Source organism: Triturus cristatus, chromosome 10 (genome assembly GCF_964204655.1).
Source record: "Triturus cristatus chromosome 10, aTriCri1.1, whole genome shotgun sequence".
Taxonomy (NCBI): Eukaryota; Metazoa; Chordata; class Amphibia; order Caudata; family Salamandridae; genus Triturus; species Triturus cristatus.
Window position 1 is genome coordinate 1212286845 of NC_140593.1, and position 12836 is coordinate 1212299680.

The following is a 12836-nucleotide window of genomic DNA, read 5'->3' on the forward strand; positions in this document are numbered from 1 at the left end:
AGGTCAGGGAAAAGTCCCTCAGGAGCGGGGCAAAGACTGGGCCCAGGGGCCAGCTCACAGGGCCCTCCAGCAGGGAGGCAGTCCCCAGTGGCGGTCTCTTCTGGCGCCCAGCAGCAGCAGGCCCCCCTCAAGTTTAGGATCAGAAGAGAACATTTTACATGGGGTCACAGCCCCTTTTTATACACAGGTTACCTTTGTTTCAAGGTGCAGGGAAGGGGCGAACCAGATGCAACTGGTTCCTGAGCCCTTTGTTTTGCTCAGCCCCTCTCCCTATTCACAGAACAGGCCAGGGTCATCAGTCGCACCCCAGGGGGCGGAGCCAGCATTGTGTGGGGAAAGCCCAGCCCTATTCAGGTCCCAGGTGTACTCCTCCCCATTCACCACTGGGTGACTCATCCTGACTCTGGGGATTCCCTAGCCCATCACATGACCTCGGCCAGCCAATCGCCAGACAAGGTACTCATCTCACACTGCACACAGAAATGCCAACTTCTAGAAGTGGCACTTCCCCACTAGGTACATGGACGCCGCACACATCATCGCGCAGCATTTCATCACACGAGTCTGCACATACCAAACTCGCACCTGCACTCCCCACGCATCAGGAACTACCAGGGACACATACATTCCCCCATGCATTCCTATGGGAGGGCAGGCCAACCTCACTACACGCACGCACTTTACTCTGGGACACAGTGGTAAAGTGCGCAGAAGCCAAAAATCACTTACACCAGGTCACAATAAAAAGCAAAAAGTTTTAGGGGTGAACCTGCCAGAAGGGCCAAGTCCAACAGCTAGGATACAGACCACGAGATGACAGTGCTAGGATAGGAACTGGACAGACCACGAGATGACAGTGCTAGGATACGGACCGGACACAGACCACAAGATGATAGTGCTAGGATACGGACTGGACACAGACCACGAGATGATAGTGCTAGGATACGGACCGGACACAGACCACGAGATGACAGTGCTAGGATACGGACCGGACACAGACCGCGAGATGACAGTGCTAGGATACGGACCGGACACAGACCGCGAGATGACAGTGCCAGGATATGGACCGGACACAGACCGCGAGATGACAGTGCTGGGATACAGACCGGACACAGACCACAAGATGATAGTGCTAGGATACGGACCGGACACAGACCACGAGATGACAGTGCTGGGATACAGACCGGACACAGACCACAAGATGATAGTGCTAGGATACGGACCGGACACAGACCACAAGATGATAGTGCTAGGATACGGACTGGACACAGACCACGAGATGATAGTGCTAGGATACGGACCGGACACAGACCATGAGATGACAGTGCTAGGATACGGACCGGACACAGACCACAAGATGATAGTGCTAGGATACGGACTGGTCACAGACTATGATGTGGTCACTAGAGGAGAGCCGAATATAGGCCACGAGATGGCAGTACAAGAAACGAGATGAGCTAGGACATGAGATGACCATGCTTAGCTATACGTGATACTCAGACCTGGAGATGACGGAGCCAGAAGACGTGTTGGGCATTCTGTGAGACGACTACCCTAATGTATAGACCAGAGACGGGTCATAAGATGACAGCACTAAGGTCCAGACCAGATACAGAATATGAGACGGGCACTACAGAAGACACCAGATTCTGGACATGACCTGGTGACTCTAGAGGAGAGATCACACAGACTGAGATGACCACACTAGAGCCTAAATGTAACAAATGATGAACAGAATGTTGAACAATGCAAACATTCACCCCACTCACAAGGATCTGGGTTTAATCCATCTTTCTTTTGCTCACCACACCTCCCCAGCTTGAACCCAGCGATATGCAAATCAGTCTTGACGCTGTCCCTCATGGGAACAGTCCAGCCCAAACCACCATATACCGGTCCTTCCTGGACCTGAAACAAGCATCCTGGGACCGGTTTCGGGGCATCACCTCATCAGCCAGGCTAGCTTGAGTCCAGTGGCGCAGTGAGCACGGACCCACGTCTGGGCATACCCTTCCCACTTAGGGCAACAAATGCCAAAGAAAAACAAGCATTTGCAATGCAATAGGTCTCACTGTTAAGAGTTTGAGCTATTGGCACTGTAAATGGCAATGCCTTTTATTTATGTGTGGGTTTTTAAAACATAAATAAAAGGCATTGTCATTTACAATGCCAATAGCTCAAACTCGTATAAATGCGAATTGCATTGCAAATGCTTGTTATAAGAAGTCGTAACAAACTGCAAGTATTTGCTTTTATGACAGAACAATATTAAAAGGAAAGCACAGCAAGCAGACTGTACATGTACGCAGCCAGGCCTGCTTTGTCTATGGGGGGTGCTGCGTGGCTAAACCGGGGTGACAAATACAAGCATTAGCGAAAACTGATCTGCGTGCTGGTTGTACGAAAACATGTTTTAAAATGTGTAATTACCTAAATAATGTAATTACTGAAAAGGCATCAGAGGTTGAAATGTTTATAATTTGAAGAGCACCTAAACCTGTCAAGCGTTTATAAAATGCATGCTACTGCTACCGAATTTGCCATGACACTAGTTTTGAAAGTATATGGTAAAAACTGAAGTTAATAATTTAGTAAGTATTGGAGCTAACATTTTTCTAAAAAACAAAATATATATACAGGAAACAAACAGTTTTTGCAATGTGTGCAGACGAAGAAATGCGTGCAGACAGGAGCAGATAAACAACCCCAAAAAGTACATTTGAAATGCATGGAGACAGGAGGAGCCGAAGAACTTACAACAAATGGTGGTTAACAAGGAGGCCCTAAATGCAGAGCGATCAGGGAAATGAGGCTACAACCAGATCAGGCTTCCCCAGGGACGAGACTCTTAGGGGCCCACAGCCAGGCGTCCTGTCCCCAATCAAAGATTGGGGACAAGATAAGAGAAATGGTGGAGGGACGAATATGGTGGAGAGATCTTCTGCAAAACTCCAGTATCTCCCTGGAGCATTGGTAGGTAGTGGATTGCTCACCTAAAGTGTCTGAACAGCAAGTAGTGGGAGGGATCGGGAATAGTACCCGAGGAAGCGGTATTTGGTAGACGTGAAAGAAGAGATAGAAAGTAGACATCGGGGTAGGGTGCTTAGGAGTGACAGCGCAAGGAAAACTGTGTTGGATATTAGAGGGCGTAGCATAGGCATGTTTGTTGTCTCCAGTTGAGGCTCTGTGGTTGACGGTGTCGGGGCGACAGGTGTTTTCTATTTGTACTGTAGTTATATGCTGAATGGGACATTCATGAGAGGGGGTGGTGGGGAATAGGGAGAATGTATCGCATATTGGGTTGAAAAGGGTTGTGTGTAACATTTATGGATGAGTGTGTTACGTAGGGCTGTGCGGTACGGGCTGTTATTTGTGGTTGGAGGACGTGGTCTAGGGACGGGTAGTGGAACACCTGTATTAAGTGGTGATAGGTCGGTTTTTAGCAGGGGTTATTATGTTTGGTATTTCCTGGGTTGGGTGTTGGGTGTATACCCTGGGCTGGTGGTAGGTAGGGTAGAGTTATGAGCACAGCCTGCGGTGACGAAAGATAGGGGGTTGGCGGGGTCACCTGAGTGTAATGCAGTCCTTAGCTGGGCAGCTGCGCTGACATCTGTGACAGATCAGAGTCCATTACATTCAGACAACCTTCTGTTGCCCCCTCCGTGGAGCTGCTGAATAATGAATACCTTCTCCTCGGGAGGGGGCGCGGGCGACGCGCTTCTAGGTGAAGAGAAAGGAATGGGCCAAACTCTCGGGGGACATTCCCGGACATCTGCCCCTCGCTACAGCAGGAACATGGAGCGGGGGAGGGGAGAGCCGGGGCAGGTGCTGTTGCTGCAGTCACTAGAGGAAATGAGCAGGAAGACTGGGGCAGGACAGTGACAGGAAAGTGGGTGAGGAGGCGGGGAAGAGAAAGGGACATGAAGGGAGCAGGAAGTAAAATAAACTGAAGAAGAGGGGCGGAAGAGGCAACTGAGTAGAAGAGAGAAGGGGCAATGAAGGGGTAGAGAAAAGGACAGCAGAGGGAATGCAGCGAGGGAGACGGGGCAGAAAAGTGGGCACGAGAAGATGGAGTGTGGGAAGGGGAGAGACGTCAAAGAGACCAGTGAAGTGGGGCAGAGGCAGGAGAGAGTGGGAAAGGGTGTGAGGAGAAGGGACAGTATAGGAAGCGAGGCTACGGAAAGAGCGGGGCAGCACAGCGAGCGAGCTGCTGGGTTAACAACAGGACTCAGGAGGGTGGCGGAAGAGTGTCAGGCGAGGGAAAGAGTGGCAAAGTAGAGCGGCAGACGAGGGAGTGCGAAACTGAGCGATCGGATCGGGGGATGGGAAGGTTGGAGAGAGGATAGAGAAAGCGAGACGGTGAAGGAGGGAGAAAAGTTAGGAGAGGCAGTGAGAAAGGGGAGATAAATAATAAGGATCAGCGAGGTAGTGACTGTAAGGGGGAGGACAGCGCACAGAAAGTGAAGGATGAAGGCGCGGAGAGAGAAGAGATGGAAAGGAGCTAACTGTAAACTGAAACTAACAAAAGGAAGTCTCTGACTGGATAAACATGCACAAGCCCGGCGGAGCGTGGCGCGCGCTTGCTTGGCGGGGGAGCTTGAGGACAGTTAATAGCTAACTGTAAACTGAAACTAACAAAAGGAAGTCTCTCACTGGATAAACAAGCACAAGCCCGGCGGAGCGTGGCGCGCGCTTGGCGGGGGAGCGGACCCTTTGAAGTGCTCCCAAAAGCAGAGTGCATGGCGGCACGATGCGCGTGATTGTGCGCGTGCTAGCCATGCCATCCGCTTTTGGGAGCACTTTGAAAAGCCCTTTTACAAAAGTCTCGCTTTACGATCGCTTAAGCGATAGCAAGGCGAGACCTAAAAATGGATGGAATGTTGAACTATGCAAACATTCACCCCCAGTCACAAGGATGTGGGTTTATTCCATCATTCTTTTGCTCACCACACCACCCCACTTTGGACCCAGTCATATGCAAATCTGTCTTGACCCAGGCCTTGAGATAGGAGTGCTAGAGAGAACAGACAGATTGTGAGATCACAGAGTTGGAAAAAAGACCAGATAAAGACTAAGTTGGCAACACTAGAGTGCAGACCAGACTAAGGTAATGAGATGACAGCACTTGAATTTAGACTGAACAGGCCCTGAAACGGACAGTACTAGAGGAGAACAGAAAGTTATCCACTAGTGTCCACCAGATGGAGGCGATGACCCAGTGCTAGACGAGAGACCAGATACAGGGCAGGACCAGATGAACAGCGCAGCAGATGCGGACATCGACCACGCTATGTCAGCACTGGAGCAACATTGGACTGGTACACTTGGAGTAGGGCGGCGAGAATACTCTAGAACACTGTGGCATTTCCAGGCCTCTCCCTGCTCTCTGCAGATACACTTGGGGCGCGTTTCCCTCTAAACTCCTCTGAAACAGCCTGCCTTCGGCATGCTTTCCTTCCACACCTTACAGAGTAATGGCACTTAGACCTACCCCTAAAACAACCCCTTTACCCTGAGAAAAGAAAGTCAAAACGCTTTCGCAACATGGCATATACCACGTCACAGTGTCCTGTGTGGTAGGGTAAGCTTGGGTTCAAACCTGCTCACACTCGTGCTTCCATAACCATGCTGCTTGGATTCCTGGTGCAGTGGATGTTTTGAATAACATGTATGTGTGAGCCGTGAGCCGAGTGTGAGGCGCGCTATGGGGCAGCTGGAGGAGTGTGTGTAGACTGTAGTGTTTAACATGTGCTTATTGTCTGTTGAGAATGAGCTGCATGTTGGAGTGCAGTGATGTGTGTGGTGTGCAATGTGCATGTGAGACTAGTCAAGTGTGAGCAGTGTTGAGTATAGGCTGTACCTAGTCGTGTAGTGCTCGAAGTTCAGGGCACGACTGCGTGGGCGCAGTGAGGATGGGTGCTGTATGGGTGGCGTTTACGGGGCTTTACTGAGAGGACAGGCCCTTCGTGACCAGAGGCAAACCCTTATAAATCTAACGAGGATGATATTTTCATATTTGGCAGCGAGACCTACCGTGACCCGTTGCCGCCCGGTCTGTGTGAGTGAGACCTACCGTGACCCGCTGCCGCCCGGTCTGTGTGAGTGAGACCTACTGTGACCCTCTGCCGCCCGGTCTGTGTGAGTGAGACCTACCGTGACCCGTTGCTACCCGGTCTATGTGAGTGAGACCTACCGTGACCCGATGCCGCCCGGTCTGTGTGAGTGAGACCTACCGTGACCCGCTGCCGCCCGGTCTGTGAGAGCGAGACCTACCGTGACCCATTGCCGCCCGGTCTGTGTGAGTGAGACCTACCGTGACCCGTTGCCGCCCGGTCTGTGTGAGTGAGACCTACCGTGACCCGCTGCCGCCCGGTCTGTGTGAGTGACCTACAGTGACCCGCTGCTGCCCGGTCTGTGTGAGTGAGACCTACCGTGACCCATTGCCGCCCGGTCTGTGTGAGTGAGACCTACCGTGACGCGTTGCCGCCCGGTCTGTGTGAGTGAGACCTACAGTGACCCGCTGCCGTACGGTCTGTGTGATTGAGACCTACCGTGACCCACCTACCGTGACCCGTTGCCACCCGGTCTGTGTGAGAGACCTACCATGACCCGTTGCCGCCCGGTCTGTGTGAGTGTGACCTACCGTGACCCGTTGCCGCCCGGTCTGTGTGAGTGAGACCTACCGTGACCCGCTGCCACCCGGTCTGTGTGAGTGGGACCTACCGTGACACGCTGCCGCCCGGTCTGTGTGAGTGAGACCTACTGTGTCCCACTGCCGCCCGGTCTGTGTGAGTGAGACCTACCGTGACCCGCTGCCGCCCGGTCTGTGTGAGGGAGACCTACCGTGACCCGCTGCCGCCCGCCCTGTTTGAGCGAGACCTACCGTGACCCGCTGCCGCCCGCCCTGTTTGAGCGAGACCTACCGTGACCCGTTGCCGCCCGGTCTGTGTGAGTGAGATCTACCGTGACCCACTGCCGCCCGGTCTGTGTGAGGGAGACCTACCGTGACTCGTTGCCGCCCGGTCTCTGTGGGCGAATCGCAGAGCAGCTGGATGTCGGAGACGGTCAGAGAGCAGGGCTTGTCCCCAATCAGCACGGTGTAGTTGAGCTTTACATTACCAGGTGCCGCCGGGATGAGGTTCTTTCCCTGGAGGAGAAGCAGAAACGGTAAGTTCAGTGAGTGTGCATGCTAATGCACGTCACTCCATTGCCACAGAGATGGAACTACGCTAGGGACACCTCACTACGCTCCCAGACATGAAAGCACACTCTGGCTTCCGTCTCTTATTTGGTTATTTATTTCCAGCAGTACATCTCTCATATCTATTTTCTTTTAATCCAATCTATTTGGGGCACATCAGGCTGTCACTGTAATTGTCGCCTTCGTCTGCAGGCTGATGGACAGCTCCAGAGGCAGACACTGATGACACATGATTGGTCTAGGGCCCTTTATCATTCATCTCCGGCACTAGCAGCATCTGTCACACAGCCATCAGGGCTGCAAGGCAGCAAGCTAAGGCTGAGAGTGGAAAGCGGCAACCAGCATCAGGCCCCAGGCATGGGCGCACTCCTTGCAATGTGCATAGAGCTGGTGAGGCAGGCCTATGGGTGCACTCCTTGCAATGTGCATAGAGCTGGTGCTTGCTAACATGTGCTGGCAGGCCTATGGGCGCACTCCTTGCAATGTGCATAGAGCTGGTGCTTGCTAACATGTGCAGGCAGGCCAATGGGCGCACTCCTTGCAATGTGCATAGAGCTGGTGCTTGCTAACATGTGCAGGCAGGCCTATGGGCGCACTCCTTGCAATGTGCATAGAGCTGGTGCTTGCTAACATGTTCAGTCAGGCCTATGGGCGCACTCCTTGCAATGTGCATAGAGCTGGTGAGGCAGGCCTATGGGCGCACTCCTTGCAATGTGCATAGAGCTGGTGCTTGCTAACATGTGCAGGCAGGCCTATGGGCGCACTCCTTGCAATGTGCATAGAGCCGGTGCTTGCTAACATGTGCAGGCAGGCCTATGGGCGCACTCCTTGCAATGTGCATAGAGCTGGTGCTTGCTAACATGTGCAGGCAGGCCTATGGGCGCACTCCTTGCAATGTGCATAGAGCTGGTGCTTGCTATCATGTGCAGGCAGGCCTATGGGCGCACTCCTTGCAATGTGCATAGAGCTGGTGCTTGCTAACATGTGCAGGCAGGCCTATGGGCGCACTCCTTGCAATGTGCATAGAGCTGGTGCTTGCTAACATGTGCAGGCAGGCCTATGGGTGCACTCCTTGCAATGTGCATAGAGCTGGTGCTTGCTAACATGTGCAGGCAGGCCTATGGGCGCACTCCTTGCAATGTGCATAGAGCTGGTGCTTGCTAACATGTGCAGGCAGGCCAATGGGCGCACTCCTTGCAATGTGCATAGAGCTGGTGCTTGCTAACGTGCAGGCAGGCCTATGGGCGCACTCCTTGCAATGTGCATAGAGCTGGTGCTTGCTAACATGTGCAGGCAGGCCTATGGGCGCACTCCTTGCAATGTGCATAGATCTGGTGAGGCAGGCCTGTGGGCGCACTCCTTGCAATGTGCATAGAGCTAGTGCTTGCTAACATGTGCAGGCAGGCCTATGGGCGCACTCCTTGCAATGTGCATAGAGCTGGTGCTTGCTAACATGTGCAGGCGGGCCTATGGGCGCACTCCTTGCAATGTGCATAGAGCTGGTGAGGCAGGCCTATGGGCGCACTCCTTACAATGTGCATAGAGCTGGTGCTTGCTAACATGTGCAGGTAGGCCTATGGGCGCACTCCTTGCAATGTGCATAGTGCTGGTGCTTGCTAACATGTGCAGGCAGGCCTATGGGCGCACTCCTTGCAATGTGCATAGAGCTGGTGCTCGCTAACATGTGCAGGCAGGCCTATGGGCGCACTCCTTGCAATGTGCATAGAGATGGTGCTTGCTAACATGTGCAGGCAGGCCTATGGGCGCACTCCTTGCAATGTGCATAGAGCTGGTGCTTGCTAACATGTGCAGGCAGGCCTAGGATGTCTGCGGGGAGCAAGCATTGCATTGTGGCTAAGAGGCTTATTGCTATCTTGGCGGTATGAGTTCGCTGTCGCAAAACGTTTGATTTTGATGTGGGCCGACCTTAAGTGTGGCTACGGCAGTGACTACTCCATCACCTCCTTATCCAAACTTGCCTGAGAGTAAGAGCAGTCGGAGTCGGAGAAATGGCCATAAGTCCGCCCACCCAATTATGATGGGAGGTCATATAGCGATTTTTTCACTGTTCGTCACCGCCAGGCAAACCCTAGCAGTAATGGGCAGTAAAAAAAGGAATAATGACCCCTCACCATGGGAGTCATCCCGTTTCAGGATTTCCTTTTTGAAAATAAAAAGGAAAACGGTTCGGCGCAATGCTCCCGCATGTAGGCGGAGCCCTGTCTGCTTTGTCAGCTCAAGCAAGACCTCTGGCGATGAGCATCCGTCGCGACGGCAGGTCCTGGTTTAAGGGATGAAATCAAGAAAAAAAGGGGAGGGACCCTTTCTTTGTGATAAAAGGGTTAGGGTGACGACAAGATACACTAAAGTCCCTAGTAAACAGGTTCGGATCATGTGTTGTGCCAAAAGAACTGTAGCAATTCATCCTATATATTGTATACACACTAAGTAACTTATTACAGCAAAAAGCCTCCCTGCTCCAACGACGACGACTTAGATCATCGCTGTCGTTGTTGGATCAGGGAGGCCGCAGAAAGGTTTTCAGAATTTGTTCATCAAGCTGCGAAACTCAAAGCGCCATACTATCTGTTGCATCTCGGTCCAATCTCAATTAATAAAAAAAGGGAGAGCACCAGAAGATGGAGAACTAACGGCACAATTGAGGCGCCTTTTTCTTACAAATAATACCTAAAAAGCATCTATTCAATTGGTAGAAGAAAATGTAATTCCTTTTTCATCAGTGGCTCCACACAACGCAGAATCGATGAAATAAGTACCTCATTTAAAGGCGTTTTTATTCATAACAAGAAGGTTCCAGTCCTAACCAAAGGTCAAAGAATCAACCAAAATGTTCATCACCAAATAATTGACGACGAAATGAGTACCACATTTATAGGTATTTCCCGGTTTTAATCTAAAAGGTTCACCTAACAGCTTACTAGAAAACTCTGTCCTGAAGAAGGTGGTCTAAGCAAGTTACACCGAAACGCCGCGTCGACTTTTTAATTGTGGTTTTCTGCACTATTGTTCTTTTTTACAGGATGATATTTTTCAACACTATGCGTTGTATTTTATGTATTGCATTCAAATTGTTGTAATGTACTGATGCTCAGTTTTGATAAGTGCAATTTTTTTAATCAACTGTAATAAATTTGAAACTTGAATTTTATTGATAGTTTTAGTCTTATGTTTTTGCTGTAATAAGTTACTTAGTGTGTATACAATATATAGGATTAATTGCTACAGTTCTTTTGGCACAACACATGATCCGAACCGGTTTATTGGGGACTTTAGTGTTTCTTGAGGGATGGAATGCCTACCTCTTCCAATCATTTCAGAGGTCCTACAGTGACACGAATGACAGTTCTTAGGAGCGGGATACTGTCAGCTTCTCCAAGAAGGCTTTCACAGGGGACAGTGTGAACAGAGAGGAGCCCTTGGCTTGCAACTCAACGTTCCCCACAGACACCACTGCAGACTAGGTTACCAGGGTGTGGACCACTTCCTGCCCCCTAAGAACAGAGAGGCGTCTTTGACAGCCACATGTCTCTACCTTTAAGATGATGTGGGAGCCTGGCTTCAGTTCCATCACCCCGGACGGGCCAAAGGACTCGAAGGACGGGTCAGGGTAGTAGGTGAACGCTGTCCCGTTGAGCACCAGCAGAGAACGCACGTTGTCCAGGATGAAGCCGAACTCGTTGGGGGGCACCCCGTCCTCCGGGATAACTCTCTTCTTGCCGTACACAATGCCCGGAGCCTTGCACAGCATGGTCGTCTCGTTCAGGATCTCGCAGGTCTGTGGAGAAGGAAGAGCAAGGCTTGAAGAGAGAGAAAGCAGTGTGCTTACAAGGATACAGCAGGTTCTAGGCTCCAGGAGCCGATCTTCCATCTACAGGTACCGCTGCTGCAGGAACTGCTGCAGGAACTGCTGTCAGTCTGGGCGGACCAGGAGATCCAGAGAGTGCACATCCACCTTGTGTTCTAGACACACAGGACTCAATTACTCAGACTATCTCGCTCACACACATCCTACTCTCACACGCACACGTGCAACGGGCAGGCATCCACGGAGCCTCGCAGAGAGAAGGGAATGACGTGGGGGGGGGGGGGGGGAAGGCCGACTTACTGCTGGGGGCTAATGGCAAACCCGCCAATGTCCAGGGGATGCGCTAGTCTGGTGAGAAAAAGTCTTGCTAGAATTTCCCCCATCATGAGGATAGGAAGGTGGAGAAAGTTCCGCTTGAGGAATCTCCTACAGATTTAGCATATCCTATAGAAATTAGACTATGTACTATGTCCATTCTACAGGGCTCCGAATTGGGCCGGTGCGTCTTACAATAGGAAATAAAAACATTAATTCTTTAAAAGAGGCTCCTTCAAGGCAGGGCTTCTGGACGCTTACAAAGAACAATGAGGCTTCTGAACGCTTACAAAAAAAAATGAGGGTACGGTATGGTGGTGAAGCGCAATAGCAGTGGCGTAAGGAAGACTCACGTTGATGTTTTCAACCCCGGCAAACTTGGCTCTCACCCGGGGCTCCTGGATGGTGAGCAGGTTCGTCCCAGACACAGTGATCAGGGTGCTGCCGCTGAGGAGGGAGAAAACAAACAGGGTTGGTGATGGCCCTACGGTTGTGAAATCTAAGGAGAGCAAGAGCAGGCTCTCTGAACGAGCTTGGAAACCATCAGCTCCCTGATTCAAGATCTGGTTCTTCTGCCCATGAACAGACTAAGCTTAGAGACAACAGCTGGAAGGGGCTGTGGACACTGAAGAGGGTCACTCACGCACGACTCCTCTGTGGGGCTCCAAGGTAGGGTCCCACCCTCAGGCCCCCACACACTGCCGCGCCTCAAAGCTCTTACTTGAAGATGCTCCACTCCGGCTCGATCCTGGAGATGGAGGGGTCCTCAGAGTAGGTGTAGGCGACGTCCGGGTTGGAGATGTTGGCTTGGTCTATGCTGAGGGTGATGGTGGCCTGACTGGGACCCAGCGACGACAGTGGCGTGATGCAGACAATCTCTCGCAGACTGCGTCTACAGGGAGGAAGCAGAATAAAGCCATCACAGATGCACTCACTGACTTCTACAGTAATGAGCAGAGAGCAGGCCAGGTCGCAGCTGCAAGCACAGACATGTCCAAGACAGAGAATAGATGGAGCAGATTGAAACCCACCAATGACGCCCATAAATAGTGGGTGGAGTCTCAGGGGCAGGTCGGACAGGTATACATCACTGATTACACACTGAGACTTCTCTCAGCGGTAAGGTGAACCAACTGACAGGTCACTCAGGAGCACGCGGAGACTTCTCTTAGAGGTAGGGTGCACCTGACTGAGGCATTCATTACTGTTGAATGCGCACACACCTGGGGGTAGAAGACCGCCTACAACACACATTGCTGTTACCCAGAGACTTCTAGAGGGGTAGGGACAAATCTAGAATACAGCTACACACCCTGGGCTGGCAGAACATACAGACACAGATCACAGTTTCCTACCAAGACTTGTCCTGGAGGTGGGCTCAGGGCAGAACAGGCAGCGTCCCATCACTGACATACACAACGAGACTTTGCCCAGAGGGGCAGGGCAGAACTTACAGACGTACATCACGGAAGCACAGACGGACTTGTCCCGGAG

General features: G+C 51.7%; 1 protein-coding gene across 3 annotated transcripts in view; it reads right to left on the reverse strand.

The window, feature by feature from the left end:
* PLXNA3 (plexin A3) overlaps nt 1–12836 on the reverse strand; it is an 845431-nt gene that overhangs the window by 86999 nt on the left and 745596 nt on the right. For all 3 annotated transcript variants that reach the window (XM_085629709.1, XM_085629711.1, XM_085629710.1), the window contains exons 16-19: nt 12064–12234; nt 11696–11789; nt 10755–10997; nt 7004–7147 (exon numbers count right to left, since the gene is read on the reverse strand). In XM_085629709.1, the coding sequence (XP_085485835.1) occupies nt 7004–7147; nt 10755–10997; nt 11696–11789; nt 12064–12234 (652 nt within the window). The remainder of the gene's footprint in view (nt 1–7003; nt 7148–10754; nt 10998–11695; nt 11790–12063; nt 12235–12836) is intronic.